General features: G+C 45.3%; 1 protein-coding gene across 1 annotated transcript in view; it reads left to right on the forward strand.

The window, feature by feature from the left end:
- The first annotated feature begins 394 nt into the window (after nucleotides 1-394).
- Nucleotides 395-25,811, forward strand: part of LOC107188921 (latrophilin Cirl-like) — a 46,054-nt gene continuing 20,637 nt past the window's right edge. Inside the window, exons 1-4 of the mRNA XM_015577319.1 lie at nucleotides 395-490; nucleotides 2,918-3,023; nucleotides 4,685-4,871; nucleotides 24,126-24,232. Coding sequence (XP_015432805.1) covers nucleotides 395-490; nucleotides 2,918-3,023; nucleotides 4,685-4,871; nucleotides 24,126-24,232 — 496 coding nt within the window. The remainder of the gene's footprint in view (nucleotides 491-2,917; nucleotides 3,024-4,684; nucleotides 4,872-24,125; nucleotides 24,233-25,811) is intronic.

The following is a 25,811-nucleotide window of genomic DNA, read 5'->3' on the forward strand; positions in this document are numbered from 1 at the left end:
ACATCGTATTATTCAACTGAATTTCAATTCTCTAAGAACATCTTTAACAAGTAAATATGTACACAGAATTCGTGTCCCGTGTTGGGTCACAGAAGCCAGAAGCAAAACCCCTAACAGTAATTTACTAAACTACAAGTAAACTTTGACTTCCCCCCCAGAACGCGATCCTTTAAGTTAGCTTCTAATTATCTATAATCGATTACCCTAATAATCGATTATTTCAGCCGATTGGACGTTATCCACAGACTCTGTATACCTGAATCGGACGAAACCCTTGACAAAAAAAAAAACTCAGCGCAAGCCTTTCCATATTTGGACCCACCGTAACCACTCGAGTAGATAACTATAAGGCGAAAGCTCTCTCGAACCCCATACTATAAATGTACACGCACACATGCACACGTCCAAACAAGACAAAATTCCAAAGCAACCGGTGACAAAGGAGGCAGAAGTGCGAGAGCCTGTCGGTTCGCACGAGGAAGCTGCTGCGGTGCGTGTTCTCTTACGTCAGCTTGAACGCGGCCTTTTTTTCGTCCGGGCTCACGTTCGAGGTGTGCACCAAGAGAGCAAAAGAGAGAGGAGAGAGAATGCACCGGTTGCAGGCGCAGCTGCGTGCAACACGCGGTCGCGGTTAGGACGCGCCCGTTTCACGGAACCAAGAGTAAAAGAGAGAGAGAGAGAGATCCCAGGTACATACCCGGTTTCTGTTTGCAGTAGCGGTTTTTATCGGGCGGCCGCGGTACGTCGTACACGATGCTCTCGGCTGCGCGCTGTCCCCGTCGTTGGATGCTGATCGAGCCTCGATGACGCCGTATATCGATTACCTGCCGCTTACGGTGTTACCGAGACACACGCTTAATTAACATCGAGCAAGCCAGGGGCAGCAGAAAACGGGGGGTTGGGGGGCGTTTAATTGCTGTGTGGAGATTGCAAACAGCGAGAAATTGTACCTGGATCCTATAAAATCTACTGCAGTAAAGGCTCCATGAGAGTTGAATAGGAAGTTCCTCGTGAGAGTTTTTACTTCATCCCCACCACTGGGAGGGGTAGGCCGTGGAACATGTAGGGCTTTGGATAAAAAATAGATTTATGAGGTATTTAAATAATTCGTGGTGCACCGTGGAAATTTTGAATCGGTTCTGGCTGACAAACTTTCATAAAGTCTCTACTGTATTTATTTCGTACCCCACCACTAACTTCTATACCGTCTCGAGACACATTCGTTCGGGGTCTCCTGACCGGTGATTTTTGTTCTTGTTTAAAACGAATACACACACTTTGAGATCTTACATACACGGTAATGGAAAGAAGCTTCGGGACACCGTGAAATCGGCATTAAAACGTCGGACCCCGCCATGCGAACGCCCGTGTTTTTACGGCTATTCTTTCGTGATATATACTTCCGTTGAATCCCCGGACCAACGACCCTTTACCCGACTCCTCGACGGTGTTACGCCTTCGTCACCGTGCGTCGCGTTTTTCAATTCAATCCCCGTGACGAGGAGAGGAGTGTTCGCTAACGATTCTCCTACCAAGCGTGTTCGTTCGACGATGTCGCGCGAGAGTGGAGGGAGTAAGCGGGGGGTTCGTCAAAAGTTCTGTTCGCGATACTTTCCGGGATAAAGTATACGAAAAAAGAAAACGAAGAAGAATGTTACACGTGTTGGTATCTGTCAGATCGCATTTCGTTAGCGGATTATTTATCGACAAAGATCCGCTGGAACGGTCGCCTGGAGCAGATCTCCAGAAGTAGTGGAAAGGGAGTGTAACTAATTTCGGGTGCAACTACTGAAAGGCACCTTGACATATCAAGGTCACCCTCATGAGTAACCTTCAACGCGTCTAAACCGCCGATCGTTTGTCATTAAAATGTTATTAACAAAGAAAGATTGAAAATCGTACCCTAATTTCTCCTAGAAATCTCAACTTTTCCGTCCGAGGTACGGAAGTATTTTAAATAAACCATATTTGTGTTCAGAATGTAGTGTGCTATAAAAAAGTCATTCAGAGTTGCTTAGAGACAGTTCAACGGATGTGGGTGCTTTTCGGAAATGTATCCTTAATTTCCTAGAAGGTCGTAGATCGGCAACGTTTAAAGAGGTTCCAGTCTACCCAGCCCAATATCGGAGACACGATAATCACATTAGCGCCGAAGAAATCGTTCCCGGGTGTGCGATACGATATTTCAGCAAGAAATCCACCCGACGTCGACGCGGGCGTTCGCGCAAAGTCCTAACAGCGCTCTAAAATGGCATTGTGGCGCGTCGGTATGGAACTAATGAACTCACGACGGGGCTTTCACGGACAGAGTTATTACAGTCCCCTTCAGCCCACCACCACCCCGAACCAGTACGGCTCCGCTCGTCCTTGCCCCCGTGCTAGTCCGCTGCTCTCTGTTCACCGGAGTACATAGCACTCTTCCTCGTCCGTTTTCCTCCTTCGAGACGTGGCTCGCCTTCTGCACCCTTCGTCACCGATCTCCTCCCCTTCCCCCTCCCGACACCCATCGCTGACCGGTGTTATAGCAGATCTAACGTTCCACCGTCTAAATAAGCCCGGACCTAGTTTTACGACCCTTTCTTCTGGCTGTTATTCTTCTTCACGGCTCTTTTTATCTCGTCCGAGGATCTTTCGCATTGCCGTGGCGCGCACGGCTGTTTACGGTTGTTCCGCGAGTGGTAATTGGGGCTGGTAGACACACTACCGTGAATGCCGCTACCACGTTGCAACTGATGAGGTACGAGATCTGAAATTCAAGCGTACATTTTCCAACAGCTTGGACTCGCCAAATATATCCGTTTCTGTCCATTTCTTTTCTTTCCCGCTGGATATTCCCATCCCGAATTGTACATTCTATTTTCGTGGTCCTGCCACGTATTCTCGGTCCTACGAGTCAAGCTTTCCGGTTTCTACCCAGAAATGCTCACCTCTCCGCTTCAAGAAGAACGAAAAAAAAATAAATAGAATCGTACTTCCATCGAAGTTTTCGCTGTCGTGTTTCAAACATCAGTCCGTTTTTCTTCGCCAAGAGAGCCTCGGGAATCAACCCTCGAGTCGTCTTCTTTCCATCGTGACTATTCACGTTCTACACAATTACCCGATGTCGTTCGCCCGTCTTTTCCACGACGACGATCGTTATGTCTCCTCCTACCCGCTTACTTATTTCTCCTACAGGGTTGAAACAAAATTATTCAGCAAGCTGAGCCCCGAAAGCCGAGTCTCTCCCCTCCCACTTCAACCATTTTCGCGGCCATTAAACCGACGACGTCGTCGGTTGCGTCGACGGAGAAAAGCCTTTCGCCCCGGAAGCCAGCAGCAACAGTAGCTGCACGGTGTCGCGGAGAAAGGCGACTTTCCTCGAAAGGAAGAAGAAGAAGAAACTCGCGGCCGTGAATTCGCTAATTTGCTTTGAAAAGAAATCTCCCCGGGCGGCCCTGGATTTTCCGCGGGATAAATTCCCCGTTGGGGCGAACAGATGGGGGATGAGGGAAGATTGACAAAAGCCAGGGGAGGCCGAGAGGAGCTGGCTATCTCGGCCTCTCATTTCAACCGGCCCCGCGAACCGGAGAGAGCAACACAGCCGAGGCAGCCAGTCTCTCTCTCTCTCTCGACGACGACGACGACGACGTCTCATTGTTCCGCGTCCTCTCCCCCTGTATACAGGCCGTCTATACACACCGGTGTCCTTTATCTTAATTCCATTACACTTCGCGACGCGACACGGCCTACCCAACCGGTGCGCGGTCCCGGTAATGCATCCCCTAGCACCACGCGGCTACCCCAACCGACGACAGGCTCTCCTCGTCACTGTAATTTCGTGCAAGCTACTTTGACGTGTCCTTGACTCACGCCGCTTGGAAACCTCGAGACCCTCCTCTTGCTCTCTGTCCTGGCTACAGTGCCTCCCCGCAGACCCCCTTTATTCATTCGCGGTGATTCAAACCCTCCCGAGGCCTATCGCTAACGGTGACGACTGGGTCCCCGGCGTTTGTTTCTCTTTAACGTCGAGACTGGTGACTCTGGCAACTTTATTCGATTTCCCTATTGTACTGACGATCGCGGCGACTAATTAGCCTTTCATCGCGCGAACAACCTCTGGGATTAAATAATGCTCGATACGATGGAATGAGGGGTTATACCTTGACCACCTGGGCTACGGCCTGAGCTGGTGGTAACAATTAACCGCCATGTCTTGACGTGAACTTCTGTTACTATTATAGTATAAGTGTGTCTGAATAAGGGTAATCATCTAAAGTTTTGTTTGAAATTATCGAAAACTTAGGTTTATCGAAAATTTATATTACTGTAATGGACACAAGACAGTTTGGAACTACCAGTTTCGTTAAATACGAAATTTATTGGAGGACAACGTGGATCTTACATAATATGCGACAATATGGAGTTTTTTTAAGGGGTAATAGTAATTAAGTGGTAAGGGTAGGAAAGGGCACACTCCAATGAGATATTGTCAATAAACAGTGGAAAAATACGTAGAAACTAATATTCCGGATGATAATTAATATAATCGATTGGTATAACCCGTAACTCGCGAATTTCACCATGTAATACCGTGCCGCTTTCAGTCGATATCCCCGCTGTCCCCTAAACATTCCACCCCCTGTCCGCGACAACGAGCGTCTGGCACGAATCGGCAACAAACTAACGAGCTCGTTTACTGTTACAGAGAGGTACGACACAGCGTACGCCTGCGAGGGCAAAATACTGTCCATCGAGTGCGGCGAGGGAAAGCTGATCCACCTCATCAGAGCGAACTACGGGAGGTTCTCGATAACGATATGCAACGAGCACGGGAACACCGAGTGGAGCGTCAACTGCATGTCGCCCAAGTCCTTCCGTGTGCTGAACAGCGAGTAAGTTTTTCTTTTTATCCTTTTAATCGTTGTCTCTTGCTTCCCACGTATTTTATACTACATAACACACACACACACACACACACACACGAATGGTCCTCGAAACAATCCCATTCACCTTTTTCCAACGAGCATCCTCTCGTCCTGTGGAGAACCGCGTCGATACATCGAATGCCCGCGGGTCGAACCGCAGGATCGTTGATCCTGAGAAGGTAGGAGGAAGAAAAGTAAAAAGGATCAACGGATGACGCGCGGTACCGAAAGGAAAAAATTCCGTAACGCGCCCAGACATTTTCTATCGTTAATGAGTCGAGCAGCACCAATTAAAGGAGACGACCACGATCCGAGATCGGGCATAGATCGCGCTTGTCACTCGGTTCCCCCCGGGGGTTATCGAGCCGAGATCCGACTTTCCACGTGGATCGATATCTACCTGGAGGCGAAGGGGGGCTTTTACGATCGTTCCTACGGTCCGTGATATCCAGGCATGACACCTGGAGCCGGCTCGTTCCCGCGCGGTAACGAGAAATGCTTCCTGAACCCGTTGCTCGCGCGCGCACGGTCTCCCTGTATATCGATCATAGTCTCCCGATGACCTTGGACCGGGTGCCGATCTATACGATCTATCTACTTCGAATCTCGATTCGATCTTTCTACCCGCGGAAGCGATCGGTACGTACCGGTTCGATCGTAGGGAATGAAAAATTATTAACCGTCGGGTATGCGGATATATTCGACTTGGATTTCGTGACGGTGAAAACGATGGTAACGGTTTGCGCTTGATGCTCTAATCGAGGAACCGCTTGTTCGACTCGATATGCAGTAAATCATCGACGAGTGTTCGAAGGCTCCTTGGCATTGACAAGGAAAGGGCCCCAGGGGTAACGCTGATTTTTTAATGAGATTTCGCATAGTGATAGTGCTTGGGATTCTGAAGCCAATGATATTTGTTTCAACCGCATACAGCCATCGGTTTATGAAATATTTAATGTTCAGTGCCGACGAGCCTTCGAACACTCATCGATGATTTACTGTACAGCGTGAGTAATATAAAAAAACGATGCTCTAAGGGTGGGTGATAAAGAAGACAAAATGGACTAAAAAAGTCAATATTAATTATTAAAGAAACTTATAGTAACTGTTATGGTATAGAAAAAGAAGCAGAAAACGCTACGGATTTAAACGCGTCCGCGTGCCCGCGCTCCGGTTAACCAAATTTTGCACAAATAAAATATTCGCCGGGGCGCGCGTGTTCGTAAAGCAATAAAAGCCGAAGAATGTTTAATTAAATACGCAACCGGTCCCGGAAATAATTTACCGCCCCGGCGGAAACAGCATTCGGCTGCCTTTTATTAGTCGCTCGCGTCTGTATATATATATATATATATATATATATATTTTGTACAATATAAATGCGATCGTTCGGCCGGGGGAAAAGTATTTTCTCAAAAATCGAGACAATAATCCCGCAAAACGGGAACGGGCAAGGGGATCCGAGTTTCCACATCGACGCGGTGTTCTCCAACCATCATCCTCTTTCCATCCCCACCTTGACCACGGAAACAGAGGAAAGAGCATGGAGTCGAGATCGCAAGGAAATAAACGGTCAGAGAGTGTTTCGAGGAATGGGGAGAAAAAGGATATATCTATATACATATATCTATATATATATATCCAGGGGAAGGAACGAAAATGAGGAAGGAGTGGACGGCTTCATATGGTCCGGCGAACTGGCCAATTGCTTGACCATTGAAGAGCGTATTTCGCGTCGGATCAGAGCGATAGGAAGAATCGCAAACTCAGCGATCGCTTCTCTATCCCGGTCCCCGCAGAACATCCACTCTATTTCCTTCGATCTCCTCGTCTGCCTGCGCTCCTCATACTTCACACGATTACACACACTCAGGACACATACACACACACACACGAGGAGTCGTATATACGCGTCGCGACGCGTATACCCAGCGCGTCGCCACGATCCACATCCTACGAGATCCCTCGACCCAATTTCACGAAAAAACGTCCTCTGCGACACTCCTCCTTATTCTATACGTTTTTTTCTCTCTTCTTTCACATCTTTCGTTTGTTTGCTCGATCCTCGTTGCTCGACGAGTCGAGGCGGTTATCGGTGGACCCTGGTCTCATTGATTGGATTTGAGGGAATTGCAGGGGAGAAGGAGAAACAGAGAGAGAGAAACAGTGAGAGAGAGATAGAGTATAATAGAGAAGATACGGAATTTTGCGGGAATACGCGTCTCAACGTAATGATTAATAGCCAGCTGGACGGAAATTAGTTTCCTTTTCGAGTAGAACAACGCTCCCGACGATGATAAGACGTGTACCTATCCCGTGTGTTACGATCGCGCGCAGTGTGGATAATTGGGAATGATAATCCTGATGACGAATCGAAAAATGCTCCGCCTGGTAGCACGATTTGGTCGTCACGAGTAAACGGCGAAAACAAACGACAGAGAAGGATGCTTGTCCGTTTCGATTATACGTATCACCGAAATGAACGAGAAAACACGATGTGACCGCGTTAAGGAACCGTTCAAAATCGCGTTAAGATGAAATTGCGCCCGCTCACTAACCGGCTTCGAGTGGTTTTTCAGGAGAGAAATAAAAAATGCATTTAAAGTAGGAGCACCGTCTAAGGACCCGCAGTGCCCCGGTGTAATAACTTTCCGATTAACTTTAAGTGGAGAAGTTTCGTCCCGCTCGGTTGTCACTCGTCGCGAGGGTAAGAGTAGCGCACACGAACAAGAACCATTCCACGGTTCTACACACGCGGGGCGCGCGCATCGTTTCGCAAGACGAGTTCGACGTCAATTTAACTCTCTACCGTGGAATCGATCGAGAAGATCGCTGATCGTAATCTATCCCTGACGTACTCGCTCGTTGTATCTCTCTCTCTCTCTCTCTCTCTCTCTCTCTCTCTCTCTCTCTCTCTCTCTTACACAAACTCTCTCACCCTCTCGATCATTCTCTCTTTGTGTCTATTCTACCCTCTACATTTCTATTTTCGCGAATCAATCCAAACCACGAGTATATTCCTCTCTTTGCCCTGTCGCAAAAGTATCCCGTGGGACCAAGAAATTTCGTGTAACAATATCGATAGTCACGGTACGCCGATATCCGACGGTATTAAAAGAGAAATACCAGAGAAGACGGTTCTCGAACAGGAAAAATGTGTGCGTCTATATCGACGCGGTTCCGTGTAATTTTAAGCCCGGATTCGATGTTTCTCTCGATCACTCGGGCACTCTTCTATTTATTTGTTCTTTTTTTTTTTCGTTTTTTATCCAATCGGAGTGGTAAAACGACGGATAGTCATTTTAATCATCTTCGGGGATCGGCCTTTATCAGTGCGTCATCGGCCAACGGAATAAATTATTATCGCGTATAGGGGTTCTATTCATTCTCTTTCTTCCGGTTGCCTTTGACGTCGCTGCTCGCGTTCATTAGAACCGTCTGACCTGGTATATGTACACGCGAAAGGTTTTCTCCTCATGGTGAAACGGGAATCAATGGTGCAACGGCGCCGCGAGAATATATTTCAATCGCGAGATGAATATAATATATAGGTATATATAGTTGGGACAAAATTAACCGATCTCTCACGAGCTTCGCCTGCAGTAAATCATGCATTTCTACTATTCTATCAGTTTTATAACAACGGAAAAGGGTCGTAGATTCGTATGAAGCGGGGTAGACGGGAATCTTATTAAAGATCTCGGAGAGTCGAACACTGATTTTATTCCAATTATAGCAATAATCGGTTTCCGGTACTAATTAAGTACCATTCTACGAGTCGTTGTACTTCCGCATTATACCTACTTCAAGCTTTCTTTTCCTTTTTTTTTTTTTTGGTTTTCTCTTCCTCGCCAACCTTTTCTACATAACTCCATTGTAACGTCTCTAACCAGTTCTGTCCTCTAACCCAGGGTGTGGTTTCGCGCAAGGTGCCATTGACCTCACGTAACAATTCACACGCATGCATATATGTACATACTCGCTTGAAACACTTAACGCAAGATTCTTCGTCGAAGTGCTGCACCCTGCGAACAGGGAGACCTTGTTACCAACCATTAACGCGTTCACTGCCACCGTGAGTCCCCTTGTTCTCGTTCATTCGTTTAGAACCACCAAGAAAATCGCAATTTCTCGACTGTCGGAACTGTCCAAGATTTTCACTATTTTAAATATACACCAAGTTTATCCCCTTGTGTAGAAATCCACGGGTGGCGGTGAACACGGTACCCGCTCTAACGGCTTTCCTCCTTAACATCGTACCCCAGGGATCCCCCTCCGTGGGTAAGCAAAATGGAGCAAGGGTATCCCAAGTGCCAGGGGACAAGTAGTTCGCTGTAATTCTCTCTCGCCGAGGGTAGCCGATTTCCCTCTCTGACTCTCTTTTCTCACAAACCACCAGTAGTAAACTCCTCTTAACGCATTCACCGTTATCTCTGTATAACGATACTAAGGGAATAGTCTTGTTCTTTATCTGTCTCTCTTTCTCCCAACCTGGTAGCTTATACTCTCCCCCACTTTCCGCGTTTATCTGCTCCGATTGTCTCAGAATCTGTTAATCTCGCGGATAGTATGGAGGGCCCCGAAAAACTAGGCGCGAAGGTCGAACATGGCCATGCAAGGAAAAAGGAGCCAGAAATTCCGTTGATAATGGTGGTGGACAAACGGGACGTAGCCAGGAAACTGCGTGGAAACCACTGGGATTGACGCGCATCAGGGACCGGTCGGTTAGGAGCAGATTTATCAGAGGGTTGGGGCCCGGGCAACGGTCCGAGATTACGATTTAAGTGAAAACCGTGATGAGGGGAACGGGGGGGACGGTCGAGAGAACGGCTTTCGCCGGAACGATTAATGAAATTGAATGGCCTGGAGGGGGGCCTCGACTGCGAAATTCCGTCTACGGAATTAACGACGGCTTCGGGCGTGCGCGCGCGCGTGCGCTGCGTAACCGTGGAAATGTTCATTACGCCGTTGAGAAATGACGCGGCCCCCGCCGTTAGTGGATTTTCCACTCTTAATCTGCCACCGGGCGGCCAAGCGAACGGGAGCAATTAGATCGGAAAAGAACGACCAATTCGCGGGGCACCGGGCTCCCGAACGGGGAAATTAGTTCCATTTCGTGTTGCGTTAACCCACCGATTGATGGGGATTCGCCTCTACTATTTTTCCAGTCCCGCTGAAGTGGTGAATCGAATCATTTTATTTCGTGGAAAAAAGTATGTACAACGGTGGTTAAAGTCACGAGTTACTCGACGAGTTGCCTCGATTGGCATTTTTACGTGAATTTTTTCGTTTTTGTTTTCCTTTTTAATGCATCGTGGGTGATTGCTCGGTAACAATTACACAAACTGGGTTCACAGAGAAAGGTTGTTAAAGACAAAGTTCCTTTAAATTCAGAGGTTTTATTGTATCTATATTACTAGATTTTGTTCTGCAAAGTAATTTGATACATTGTAATTTTGCTCAGTGGAGTGTGGGTTAATCGTGTTTAATAATATCCGCCCAGTTATTTCGATTATTTAATAGATCACCGGTAACTTGTAGAAGAAGTATTCCGTTCAAATGTAGTTATGTATTTAATGATTCACTGCTTCATATATAACGGGCACCCAAATAGTATGTTTTAACGGTCGATCGACTTCGTGGAAGTTGGACAAAGTTTCACAATTGAAATCGAGAAAATATAAAATCGTGAATTTCCGAGGAAATTAGATGTTATAATTTCTGTTTCGAGTTATTATTTCACGCGGGGAGTGGTTATTCTCCCGTGGTTATTAGAAAATGCATTACGTGGAAACGAAGTGTTGAGAAACGCGGTCGGAAGACGGCGCCAAGAAGGTTGTTGCCATCTTGCACCTTCAGGAACGGACTCTTTTTCCCGGACGTTGCGCAATCGCGACGGTAATTACATTGCGCTAATAGCCACTCGATGATTCTACCCTCGTCGTTAACTACGGCCGACGAGGGCAATCAATTCAAAAACTTCGAAATCCCCAAACGGTCCTTCCTATTGACTTTTTTTCGGTTCACCGGTTAATACCACGGCGTGGAAGAATCATTGGCGTAAAATTTAAAATAATAACTGGCGACAGACTGACGAACTTGAAAAATGGACGTTACACGAGTGCAACACTGGGAGTTAAAGAGTTAAACAGAATTGAATTCCGTAATTCATCTAAGAGAAACGAAACACAAATTTCAAATGTACCGTTAAAAAATTGAGTAACACATTAGTAAAAAGGATCGTGTAAATATTCGCTCGTGATCTTCGTTAACAATCGTAATCGCAGGACCGACATTTTATTAATTGTCTAAAATCATAACCCGTTGTTCCACTGCGTTTCTCGCTAACAAAAACACACGAGTTTTTGTTTCGTTTGCATAGTTAATATTTATATTTTCTCGATGCTTTTATACTAATCGATCGTATCGACCGAAAACGTCGTACGCGTACCGTGATCCACCCGCGTGTTTTACGTTCGGAAATGAAATTCAACGTTTCCCCTGGTATTTGTTTGTTCGTCAATTAATAACGAGCAATCGACAAGAGAGAGAGAGAGAGAGAGAGAGAGAGAGAGAGAGAGAAAGAAAGAACAAAAACCCGAAAAAAAAACCGAGGGGATTCGCGTATAGACGGAGAAGGGGTCGACGGAAAAGGGACTTCTTCACGGTGCACGGGGATGCGTTACGGCGTAATCGATCCGACGTAGATATATTAAACAATTTTACGATTCGTCATCGTGCCCGATGAGGATAATTGACCGTAGCGGGGAAACGCGAGAAGAATGTAATTCCGTGTCGCAATCAAGCAAAACTCGAGACTGGCCCCCGACCCGATGGCAAACAATTACAAGAAACGTCTCCCCTGTAATAGTATCCTGTCCCGTCGGATATTTATCAAAACACACCCATCCAACGTGATCGTGACGACGGGACTTCGGTGGATGGGTTGAGGGGGAAGAGGAAAAAACTCTCTGCTCGGTCTGTATCTACGATCGATAAACAAGTTTCCGTCCCCGTTATCGGAACCAGACCGGTCAGCCCCACTAATGAAATGATCACGGCGGGGTTGTTTTCGCGTCGATGGAAACTCGTGTTGAGTTCGTGTTTATCCTTCATTTCTTGCCGTGGGCGGTTTCTTTTCGTAACGGGCGACTCGCGTGCCCGCCAGGATGAACGGGGGATAATACGAAAATGGAAAACGAACGTAATTTTCCGTCCGAAGTTCTTCGACGAAATCCCATCGCGTTCGCGCCCCCACGCTCAAGATTAAGGCGCTCCGGGTCGTTTGACGTTTATGGTTTCCGGCAGAACCTTCGAAGTGGACTCAGAAAGTTAGCGTCTCGATGCCTATTAAATTACGGAATAGTCGTGCACGCCCGATTTTGCAGCAGGCTCGCATTTTCGTGGAAAAAGTGATATATACGTATGGCGGCATCAAAATTTGAGGGTTATTTACATGTACGTAAGAACTTTTGTTACATTTTGTGTTCTTTAAAGAATCATTTAAAGAAAATGTGATTTGATTGTTTTTGGGAGTCTTGTTTCAAGTCACACCTAAGTAATGTGTTGTACAATACAGGGTGTAATGTAACTGGTGGTACAACCGGGTAAGTGGGTGATTGTGTGAGAAAAAATAAGTTGATAATATAAAATACAACTTTTTCATCCGTAGCTTCGTTTTCGATAAAATCGAATTTCAAGATTTATCTGTTACGCATGCATATCCGTGCTGGCAATAAGTAGAAACGGAATGCAATGGACAGACCAGTTGGTCGAGTCCTATTCAATCGAACGCGTATCCGGTAGATATTCAAAGTCGATTTTCTTGAATACGAAGTCTCAAATGAAAAAATTGTATTTTATATTTTTGACTTATTTTTTCATATCGAATCACTCCTATCCGGTTATACCACCAATTACATAACATCCTGTACATAATGTCATCGTTTGTCTTGAAGAGTGCTCTAAAATTTTGATTCGCTATGGTATATGCACTAAATGAACGATAATCTACCGAAAGATTATACAATATACTGCTGGAAGTAATGTGAAACGTTTAGGATGTACCGAAGGATCGGTCAAAATATCAAAGACGAAAGAAATGATTTGTACATCGAAAGAATTAACTCTCGAAATTACACTATTCACCATATTCTTGTGATTCCCAGGAACGGAAAATCTTGGTGATAAAGTGTCGCATGGTAGATGATAAGAATCGTTCGAAAATGGAGCAAAGAAAATCGTTCGATCAGTGGACCGAAAAAGCAGCCATTTTCTCGGGGTAATTTCGTTCGGGCGAAACCGATCAGTAATCGAGTTCGCGCCCGCAATGAGCCGTTTCAATCTCACGGTCGATCGAAAATTTACAACACGCCACCGGTCCGATTTCCTTTAATTCGATAAACTTGTATTTTTCACCTTCCTTGCCACCGATCTAAATCTGGCCCCACCCCCCAGTTGTCGTATTTAACCTAAACCGATCGGAGCCGCATGATTTCCGCCGTTAATCGCATTAAGCGAAATTAGCCCTTCCGTTCGATCGAAAGACGATAACGGGACCAGAGTCGCGGTTGCCCTTCGCCTCCCGACTGCGATCCCCGTTTATTCTACGTTTTTTTTTGTTTCTTCGACGGTGTCCATCCTTTTTCTCCTCGCTCGATCTTCAATCGTTTCGATCGACCGGTTTCATCCGAAATATATTCGTTCTTGCCCGTAGGATGAAGGCTGGCTTTTTCGGGATCTTTATTAGCCCCGAATAGACGCCGACTGTAATTGGCGATTAAACGGTATAGCGACGATAACCTATTAACACATTGCAGCTTTGGGACTCGAACCGTCGCGCGCTAAAGCAGCTTAATCGATCGAGTCGACAGTGCTCGGTTACTCGATGCTATTTTAAAGAGTTGGAACACCAGACTGTTTTTCTCGTCTTTGATATTTGATCCATTCTACATAATTAGGTAGAAAAGTATCCCTTTGCTTGTAAATTGTGCGAGACCGATCCTTACGGAATCAATTCCTCGCGGAAATTTCAGTCGGTACATACACGGATCGTCCCAAAAATGTCCGAATTGAAGTTAAAACATCAATTACTCGTATGATACTCACGTCCGTTCCACCGTCTCGAAGAAAAATTATCAGAACCATTTATATAGTTTCTGCAATCACTGCCAAAGGTATGTCTTTTTACAAAGAAAATTATTTTTAACATTTGATGATGATCTAATTAATTTCTTAATACTTGATGGTCTAATTTTTCGATGATTAAATTTTAATAATGATGAAGAGCAACAGCTAGTTTAATTTCAGTTCGGAAACTTTTGGGACAGGCCGTGTACAATGCCAAAAAAAATGTCGGAATTAACTTAGTCCTTGTCATGTATCGGTAAAACAAGTACAAGGTAAAATGAAATCGATCGACAGATAGTTACAAGAAATCTCCATTATTACATTCTCAAATAGTTACATACTACACCTCGGGTACAATGCAAATACGGAACAATTGTTCCACGTTCCGTCGTGTCCTGTGCTGCGAATAAATTCCTACCGAATAACCACGTAATATTCGCGCGTATTCCGGGCGAGGGGTTGTACTCGCGCCTTACGTGGCGCGCACGTATATACCCCTCAAGTTCCGCCGTCGACAAAACTCGTTTAATCCTCCGGCAGATTAAGAGGAAGAGACTTGAGTGGAGAAAGAGAGACGGGGAGCCGTTCCCAGTTAGGTACTTAAAAGTATTCCAATCACGGGAACGCGGGGGAAAGTCCGACGAATATTTCTCGTTACCCTTGGCGGTACCGAGAAAGGAGGTGGGGACATAAAGAGGGGGGAAGGGGTGTTTCCAGGGTGTCTGAGGGGCGGGTGTGCAGGTTGAAAGCACAGAATGGATACAGGTGAGGCTGAGGAGAGAGAGGGTGCGAGCGAGAAGTTTCGAAGGAGAAAACCGAGAAGATATAACACGCTCAAACCCTGGCATGTCGTGAAACGTCACTGTAGATATACAAACGCACCAATATAATATCACAGCATTTTCCGTGATATCCTTGCTCCATCTTGACACACAAAGCGAACCAAACTGCATGCCTCAGTTATTGTCTAATGTACTTGCAGTGAGAATTGCTGGATACATGTACGCTGGTTGCAGCCACGATCGTGTTACCCTCGTTATCGATCATTGTAACGCATCGCGCCGCTGGCCAGTTTTGGCGGATTCGTTCCAATGATCTATCGAAAATATCACTTTTTGGTTAAAGCCTGTTCGATACTGAATCCTAATGAACATATCACCGAAACCCACGATCGTGACGGTAACTCGAGTATTCGCGGAGGGAGATCTTAAATCGCGAGATTCGTCGAAATAATTATTGTCGTAATATTTTCTGTTCAATCGTAGAATATCGTGAGTATTTTTAAAATTATATCGATCGCAGGAGAATTCTACTCGCGTGTTGAGATCTCCCTTTGCGAAGCTACCATTCCAGGTGTAATTTGTAATTAAACAAAGAAGTTCTATATATATATATACATATACATAAATGAACTGCCACGTGTGCTGCCATGAGACGTACACGTATATATGTTGTCTACGAGGGAAATTATCCTGGGGAAAATTCTCGCTGGAAAAAGAGGCTTTTTCGTCGATGGGTCTCACCACGCTCGTTCGTTTCACGGCCAATCACGGTACACATATTCTGATCATCGAACGCATCGGTTCACACATGGAATTCTGCACGAATCATTCCCCATATCGATTGCTCTGCTTCATTAAACGCTCTACGGACGTGATTTTTAAAAAGAAAAAGCGAAAGAAATTAATTCGAGAGAACGCGCGTCGAACCATTCGCTACGACAAGTTGATCTCTTTTTATGAAAAGTGAACGATTATCAAGGAAACGCGCCACCACTTGACGCCGGGGAACGTTTTACGCGATCCTGAGAGCGTAACACGGCTCATCTAGAAATCGTTTGAATACTAAAAACGAGCGTCAAAGTATAAAATTATGCGGAGAGGCTTGTCGAACCGTGGATAAACGAGTCCACGTTTGCTCGCGGCGTTCCGCTGGCAGAACAGGAAAGAAGATCGAACGATCTTCGCGGCGGATTAGTCACGTGGATAATGTAGAATCGATCAATTCCCTTCACCACGGTAAAACAAATCGATGATAGTACTATCTTGGACGGTCTTACTATTTGTTTCTTCTTAACAAAATTCGTGCATTACCTACGTTATCCAAAAAAACCGGTTTAATCTACTTAATTATCTCCAATATAGTAGAATGCGTCATTAACTATTAGTATGCATTTTTCAGAATTGAATTTCCGATCATTTAATATCCCGTGTACGGTCTTTTTGATATCACTCCCGCGCATCGATATCACAGAATTCAATTTTTCGACGTTTCATCTACAACATCCCGCGCCCCCGTGTTCATTTTTTGCGTTTCCATTTGCAACCTACAATTGAATCTCCTTTAATTTCGCTGCAACGAAGTTTCATCTCCGTTGATTCATAAACAATAACAGCAAACAAAATGATCAATTTTTAGCGTCAATCCTACCCGTTACACATGTACACGGATCAATCAATTCGAGCGAAACTGTGATACAAAAATTCCATCCCCGGCTTAATCCTCTTCTCGAGGAGCATCGTAACGGGCGTTAATAAGAATCTTCACGTTTTAAACATCCCGCGTCACGGAACACGCACTGCTTAGAATTGAATAACGGTCCATCATGAACACGCGGACACTAACGAAATTGAATGAACGTGGCAGGGGTGCGTCCGTTCGAGTTTCTCAAAGCTACCGATTTTCAATTCCCTCTCCACTCCCTCCCTCGCTCTTGGCGTGTTTCCCAAGCACACTCGTTTTATTCGTTCGTCCGGCGAACATCGGACGCGCGACACGTTCACGCGGGGCGGCCTTTCTACCCTGTCGGGCGTCAAAGGGAAACACGGTTTTTCCTCGGTGATTTTCGGTGGCCCGTGTGCGTCGCGAGAACCCCCTACCATTCCCCCCTTGCGAACAATCCGGGCAGGTTCGCTTGCACAAAGAAATTCCACCGGCGATTAAAAAGTCACGGGACTCTCTTTCTCTCTCTCGATACGGTGTAACGGGAAACTCGGTTTCTCTCGCCTCTCGTTTCGCCCCCATCGACACCTTTCTTCTCGGCTATCCCCCGTTCAATCGTAGCCCCCCTCCTCGTGCTTCTCATCCTCTCGCTATCCACCGAGTTTCGTTTCCTCGTCGAAAACCGTAGGCGTGACTCGACTCGCGTTACCAAGCAGCCTCGCGATTCCGCCGCAGAGATACGCGTGAACCGAGCTACCACCCGAAACGATTTTTCATAATCTACCCCGGGACCTGTCGGTTAATTGATTTTTCGTCGATACACACCATAGAGAGAGTGTGTCCCCCCCTCTTCTGGACTGGTTGCTCGGCGTTCGATTAATTTTCGCGTCGGTCGTGCGCTCGATCCGCGGGGCTGTTACGGTTTCGTCGCGATCCCCCGTCGTTTCCGCGAGGGGGATGGGAAAGGGAAAGGGGAGGCGTGTTTTCGGCTAAAACTGAATTCGTGTATCCGCGCGGACCTCATTTCGCGTCCCAATTTCCCATACCCGCGAATGGCGCTTTCGTGTCGCGCTCGGCTATCGGGGAATGATCGACTCGTCTCGTTCGTAGCCTATCCGCGCGGTACGCCTTTTATCTCGAATCCAGGTGAAGCTTGAAAAGGATAGAAACAAAATAAAATAATAAACTGATATAGTAAGGATACTCCAGTGGAAGTCGATGGTGTAGAACAGGCATGGCGAACCTATCGTTTACCTAGGGAACCAAAATTTGACCAGAGGTGACAGATGTTTCGAAATCGTCGTATCAGATGGTAAATAATTTATATTAATTTTTATACAACAAAATTTATGCCAAGTTATGACTACACTTTTATGAAATTCTATATGAATTTTCAAAATCGCCTGAATAAAATTCTGGAATAATTAATGTTCTATTAAATTTGTCCTGTATTGAAAATTATCCAGCACTTCAAGAACTCAATAAATGTTATTTACGAATTTTTGGCACGCATATATAGAAAGATTCGCTACCACTGGTGTAGAATAATAAAATGGTTGTTATACACTTGCATAGAAGTTTATCTTCATAAGAAACGTTCAAGCATTAAGAACCGATGCATTTCACAGATATTAACGGCGTAGATCGTTCACCGAACAACGAAGGAAATGAAAAACATAAAATTCAACAATTAAGAAAAGTTATAAATAGCGAAAGTTTCTCGATGGTTCGTGCCCAGAGCTTTTTCTACATGAGAGATGTACTTTCCAGCCCTTAGGTGTCGCGTGACACGGGGGCGTCGCGGCAGCCCCGTTCCCTTTTGGCGTTATTAAATGTTAGGCGCATAAATAAGGATCTCGTAAATCATCGGGTGGCAGAGCTTTAGATAGAAGAAAAACCGCCGGGTTTTGAGGAATCATTTGAATAAACTTTTGCTGGAAGACTGTGAGATTTGAGCTTTAAAAGGTAGGAGATCGAATCGGTGATTCTTAATGGCCCTTCTTTACGAAATAGAATATCTTTAGAACGTTCTTTCCACCCCCGTTTAAAAATTAAAGTTCATACGATGATATATACGCTCCGTTTACAAATCGTATTTCTCAGTTTTGCCAAGGGTTACGCGCATTTTCATGGCAACGCTCCGATTAACCGCCTCTCGGAATGTCCGTTCGGTTATCTCGGTGAAATATTAAAGTCAACTCTTGAAACACGCCGTCCCCGGGGCGATAACAATAAATTCTGTGCACCGTGGAATGTAAATATCGTTGTGTTTGAAAGTGTTGAATCGCGAGGATGAACGACGGTCCAGCGGGAATCGTGCCTAAGCATACACACAGTGGTGCAACTCCGCGAAAAATCGGACCCATACGAAACTAATCGGCGCACTCTGGTCCTCGAGCACCACTCGCTCGTTCCACGACGCGTTCGCGTGTCGATAAATTATTCTCTAAATTCACTGAACGATCTCACGAATCGCCTGATTGTAGTGCTGCTCGCCATAATTAAATCGTACGATGCATCGATTACTCTTTCACGAGTTCATCCACGTTTCAAAATAACGAATTTCCCGTTCCTTTTCATCGCGCAGAAACAATATTTATAATCGATAGTTCGCGGGTCAGTGAGGTACAGGGGAGGAGGCGAACTGAAATTGAAATTTTAATACGGCCACCGAAAAGCGTAGCTACAAACGAGCCCTTTGTAAAGCGCGAAACAGTCGGTATAACCGATACACGATTGCTATCAGGGGCTCTCTATGCATACATTACTCGTGTTTCTTCGTGCACGCATTCGTAACGTTCGATACACTCCGAAAGCAGAACTTCCGAAACATCTTACTATCCCCACCAGGTGTATACCGAATTTATACCGAGAATATACAAACACCACCGTTTGAATCATCGATATAACAAGAACAGATTTTTCCCATTAACAAAGACAGCAAGAAAGTCCGAAATTTCAATATGTTTTCTATCTGCTTCGTCTACCGTTTTTTAATGCATTTTACGGCTTCGAATTAACCTCAATGGCTGTATAAATAACCGCGGACGCGTAAAGAAGCCAATTTGGATAGGCGATTACCGTACGCAAGTGAGATAATTCGAAGCGTTCCATTTCCTTTTTTGTTTTCCTGTTTCCGTTGCACGGCGTATCATAATTTTTCGAATCGCGTGGAGAGAGACAGAGAAAGAGAAAAAAAGAAAAAAAGAAAAATTTCGATGCGGAACGACGAGGGGCAGAAATTTCTTTCGTGCTCCGAAACACGTCGGCTCGGCGAAAAAATAACAGGGGGATTTTACGCGGATAAATGACCGGGCGAGCCGTGAACCGGTCGAAACATATTAAATCCAGGCCGGCCCACGCGAGACGGAAGGCCTCTGAATCATCGTGAAATCGATGATTAAAGTAGTCGGCCGAGCGACTTCACGATACCGTGCAGCGCAAACGCGAGGCCAGATGGAGACGAACGCAAACCGGGGATTGGGGGGAGGGACGAGCGAAGGAAACCGAAGCCCTTAATAACGAGCGGCGCAACATCCGCGAAATGGCGATTTTTCGTGTTCGCTCGTAGTTTTGTTCGTCTGAAATTACGTTTACCCTTGGCTCTAGTCGACGGAGGGCGGCGCGAGTCGTGTGTTTATACGGAGGACCCTGAACGAAGGGGGAACGACATCGCGATGAAAAAGAAGATCGAGAGATAATATTAATAGGAAATGAAACAACGGGGTATTATTTTGTTGTGCCATTAACCGACGATTTTGATTTGCTGGCAGATGGAAAATATTTACAATCACCGCTACTCACGTCTTAACCCTTTTAGTACCTTAGAGTTGACAGGTCGGTCTTGTGGGGTTTCCGAAAAATCCCTCGAGCCGATATATTAATACCGATAAAAGGTTGAATTACGATCTATATTTTATATATTTACATCGTATTCTTATTTACTACTTTTTAACGTCGACAAGTATTGGCTGAAAAACTCTTCAGCCTCTTCCAGTTGTATTTCTTTTTCGAAGTTCTTCCTTAATACAAAATATTGATAATGCAGTTCAATTAATTGGATAAATCCTATAATATCTTTCAGTCGAAGTAGTGTACTTTTTTTTACAAGACGAGTAACTTCAGCCAATCGAAATCTGTTAAAGAAACAGAATAGCGCAACGTACCACAATATATATTACAGAATATATTGAAGTTCTGGTCCTGTAGCCAAAGGATCAAGAACCGGGAACGATCGCCGATAACAGGAAACCCGTACGTTCCCTGTTTCTTCCCCTGTAACATAGTAATCTACGACCGGGGCCAATTACGCGGAGTAACCGGAACTTCCCATGGGCTGTCGATACACGCCACTCGAATCACGACGAATCGACGACCCTCGACAAAGTCAACGGGAATTCCGCCCTTTCGTGCGGTTGTTCGCCCTCCACTCCCTTCAACCCCCTCTCGATCGATGCGTACCGTCCGCGCGCGAATTAATCCTTCCTGCTCGAAGGAACCTTTCCTTTGTTCTCTTTTTTTTCCACCCCCATCCCCGTCATTTGTTTGTTTCGCTTTTTTTGTCTAGCCTGTTCACCCGGTTCGCGTCACCGTTGTATCCCGGATCGGGCACGCGTTCGCATGAACCCGTGTGTGTACAACTGAGGCAGGGAATGGGGCAGGGGGTAGATGGAGAGAAAAAAAAATGATTCTCGGAGCGGAGAACGGTAGCCAGAGGACTGGGGGGGGGGGGGTTTGGACAACAATGGGCCGTGTACCAGCTTTAATGGCTCGCCCCTCACCCCCTTAAACCCCCACCCCCGATCGAGATTAAACCGTGCACACCTTGCCGATTCTAAGGCCGCCACCGTGTTCGTATATTATTCAGAAAGGGAACAACGCAGGGGTTGATGTAACGGGATCATTGGAGCAAAACGGATACTTTATTCGATCGTGTCGATAGGCGAAAGGGTGGCTGGATAGTTCTATTGGCCTTCGAATTCGGTCATCGAGTCCCCTGTATTTTTCTGTTGAAAGTCGTAAAACGTCGGTAAAGAATATTTCGAGTGTATAGCAGATGATTCTTCGGTTGAAATCATAAATAATATAGAAACGGTATTAAATTCTATTTTCGCCAGAATATTTTCTAATTAGAGATATTACCAAAATAACGTCGTGCTCGAATAGAAACTATGCAGTCCACGAGATTGAACCATGTCGACACGCGTTTTGATTGTGTATTTCTTTCATTGATTCGAGTGCAGGTCCCCATTAAACGGTTCGTTGAAGCTCTTATAGACCATGCGATTTGTTGTACAAGTCGTACGACATAACATCGCTTCGACGGTTGGAACTGTCGTTCAGACCGTTGAAACGACGTATGTTGTACGATCAATGGTACGATAAAGTTTAATTTATATTATTGACACGGACACGGAACGTAACCGTTCAGAACACAGCGGAAAATATTTTTTTGTCACTGAAGTACAATGAACCACTGCTTGGTGGTGCTGTAATAGTGACACGTGTACCGTCAAGTGACTTTCTGTTGATTGACTGATCGGATACCACCGTCCGACGAACGTATAATACAAATACTCGTGTCTGTGTCTAAACGTGGCTGATACAGAAACGTTACGTGTCGGATACGAATAATATAAATCCACCTAAATCTTATCGTCTATGGGTCGTTTTACCGGTGAACATACCTCCGCTTCCGATTCGATCATTCGATCACGGGTCAACCATATTTTCGTAACGAGATGTTAAATCGGTGACGCGTTCCTCGTCCGTTACTCTTCCCGGGACTCCATTAATATTATCGCTTCACTTTTCACGGAACGATTTTATTTTAAAAGAAGGTGGGGGCGAAAGCTCCTTCCGTCGATAAGGCGATTAGAGTCCGCTTTGAATCAAACGGCGAGAGCGATTCGCTCCGCGTACAACGACGTCTTGGGATTAGAAACGAAAGAAAACGTCTTTCGAGTAACTGGAGACTGGAAAATAAGCGAAGTTAAAAGGAGAGAAACGTCGACTTCGTTCCTCCCCCAGCTCCCCTCAGCGCTCCTAGTACCTACCGAAGAACGCGAACGACGGTTTCCTGTTCCATTGTACTTACGCGAGAGGCGAAGCTTTAAGAGTTCTGCTCGACGAATCCAGGAATGAGACGCTCTTTAACGAACAAGGGTCCCGTAAAGTACTGGGCGAGAAGAAGTAGGGGGTGGGGACGGGGACGCAGAAGTCCTCTCGAAAGTTTACCATTTCGTGCCACCGATACTTTCGCGTTCGTCCATTTAAGTATACACTCGAAATAAAACGGCGACGGTTGGTACAAATGCTTCAACTTCGTTCGCCCGTCGCGATCCCTCGTAACTTCGATTATTAACATTGGTCTCTGGTGAAAATCTCACCGCGGAATAGTGAACCGCGAAGAGGGAGAGGGTACCGTGACCATTTGGCGCCCGCTGAAACCGGGCGAAACGAGTTCTCTGCATGACTTTCCTTGTACATACTACCCACCACCGTGGAACTCACAGCACGGGACGAAATCTGGCACACGATATACACGTATATACGGGTTGTTCGTCTGTTTACACCCCTTATTGTGCTTCTGAAACTATTGCAAACCCTTGGTTTCTCACTAACCCACTGCCCTGGAAACGACATCAGACGTCTTCTTGTTACTAACACTTTTCGCTGTAAGCTATCCACCCGGCGCTCATCTTCTCGACTACGCTTACGGTGTGAAAATATAATACCTTCGGCTGGAAGAAAAAAAAAACAGAAAAAACTGCGAAACCGATATATTCCGTACCACGCGTCCGCATATTTAAACATTGGACGGTGAGATACAGCGACGAAGAACGAAGAATATTTTTGTTCTTTGTACGGCCGTTCAAGAGTAGATTCTTGATCGGGGAAAGGACGTTTTCAAGGTCGTTTTTTTGTCCACCCCCTCGGGCGCCGTTGCCTTTGATTCTCGGTTCGTGATTCCGTCCGAAGTACAGCGTTGAATCACTCCCGCCTATATCATTGTTCCCCCTGGGGTGGCATTCTCTTGCTCACGTGACGATTGCAGGTGCAATTATCGTAATTCCTGTACGGTGGACGTGCGCAGCGAGATTTTCGAGGAGGACCCGTGTCCCGGAACCGGAAAGTACATCGAGGCGCAGTACCATTGCCTAGGTTTGTGCACAGATTTCTTTATCGATCGGCGAATTCGTTTTTTTTTGTTTGTCGATGAGCATCTCCACGACGGGGTGTATCGGTAACCAAGCATTTTCCACGATCGACGAAGAATTTCTTGAATGTAATAGGCAGTGGTTATTTTGAAATTATAATGAACCAGGATGAAAAATATCGAACAACTTTGGTCTGGATCGTTCGTTATTAATACGATCTAGTATCCGATTGACTGATTCCTTTTTCTCCTACTAATGGAAATCGATTGAAAGAAAATCTTGGAAGAAGCTTGGACCTACGAGCCCGACATAACAAAAGCAACGAATCGCGTGAACTTCGTCGAAAAAGTCTCTCGATTCAACAACACCCCCACCCCTCGAATATACGTATCCACGACGGTAAGAGAAAAGGGACAGGATCCATGGTTCAGCGCACTTGGTAAGGGTGCGACTTGTAATTAACCGCGAATACGAAACCCTCGATATCCAGGTGCAACAACCAGCAGAACTGCAGCATCGTTGCGTCCACGGTGCAATTCGGCGATCCTTGTCCCAACACGCACAAGTACCTTGAAGCGCACTATCGTTGCGTGTCCGGTAAGTAAAACAGATCCACTTTTCTACGCTCCATTCCTTTGTTGTAATATGTATCTTCCCGCCGTTTTATTTCGCGGAACAATCTTTAGAGGAGGTACGCTACGGTACCGATCGCATAAGCGTCGACTTCGTTTGTTTTCTACAAATTTTGCGGGTCACGAAAAAAAGCACTATATACACAGGATACCATTTTGACCAAAAAGAGTCCGATTTTGCATGGAATGACCCTATACGTAAAGTTTGACAAATAAAAGTTAAATACCAGTTTCTAAATATTTTTAAAACACTTAGAACTGTATATTTACGAATACAAAAACCCTCCCGCCAGTAAAGTGTTAAACTTGTGTTCTAGCATCCTTTCTTTTGTAAATTTTACGTGTCACAAAGGTATTTCCGGAATTTCTGTTTTTACCACGATGCATTCCAATCGAGATAGTATCAGTTTCTTCCTCGATTCCCGTTTCGTCCGATAAAAAGACAATCGAGATTGGTTCTTCATTTCTCGGGACGGTAAAGTGACGGTCGCGTAAAAACAGTTCGAACCGCGAGAATCGATTAGAATTTTCCGAAGTCGACGCTTGTGATTCACGTTTCCATACGTAACTTCCTAGACCCGTGTGTGTCTCGATAAAGATCTCCCGGCGGGTTGCATCGGCTATGCGCACTCGATACAAACGGGATATAAGCGGTAGAGGTGGAAAAAACCTCACAGAAGAAGAGAAAAGAGGCGAAGGGGGGCGAAGGAAAAAGAGGAGAAGGGAGGAAAGGTAGGAGAGGTTCGGCGAAGACGTGATCTTTGCAATCGAGAAATCGATCGTGGGGGATCGGTAACGGCGAGATACACGCGTCAAAAGTTTTCTGACGTGTTTCGTATCGTAATGAAACTCTTCCACGGAGCCAATAAGAGCAGAGAGACTCCGAGAGAATATTGCTGTAAGCATCGATCGTTACGCTCGATGATACTGCGATTCGTCTGCGGCGAAACGACGCCCGGCGGTTTATTGTGAATATGCATCGCGTCGTTCGCTTTCATAAACAGTCCTTCGATTAATTTGCTTCCCCCAAAAAACGAACTGGCCTGTCTTATCGAGGAAATCTTGATTCATAACGAATAATATCGGTCCGTCGTTATACCTTTGTTATACTCGATACTAAAGAAAAAATTTTGTTTCTGACTGGAACCAAAGTAACATGACATTTTCCGCTTATAACAATAGTCAGATTCACCTTCGAAATGATCAATATATGTATATGCCCGTCTATAAGTCATGGGACACTTATATGCTACTAAACGTAGAGTAAAAAAGAGTGAAAGTTATAAAATTAGTTATATAATGAAACCAATTAATTCTTTTTAATTTTCCACGCTGTAAAGAAAATGTTAATTATATTCAATGTACTGAACAATCTTAAAAACCTGTTCAATTAAAGTATTTATTTAATTTCGGAATATTCGTCATGAATTGCGGTATATTAACAATATATTGCATTTTAGTTCCGTACTTCCATTTGTCTCAAAACAATCAAGTTGCCCGTGACTTAGGGACGCGGAAGTGTAAATCTTCGGTATCTACAAGTC

The sequence above is a fragment of the Dufourea novaeangliae genome, unplaced genomic scaffold, assembly GCF_001272555.1.
Source record: "Dufourea novaeangliae isolate 0120121106 unplaced genomic scaffold, ASM127255v1 scaffold125, whole genome shotgun sequence".
Classification (NCBI taxonomy): Eukaryota; Metazoa; Arthropoda; class Insecta; order Hymenoptera; family Halictidae; genus Dufourea; species Dufourea novaeangliae.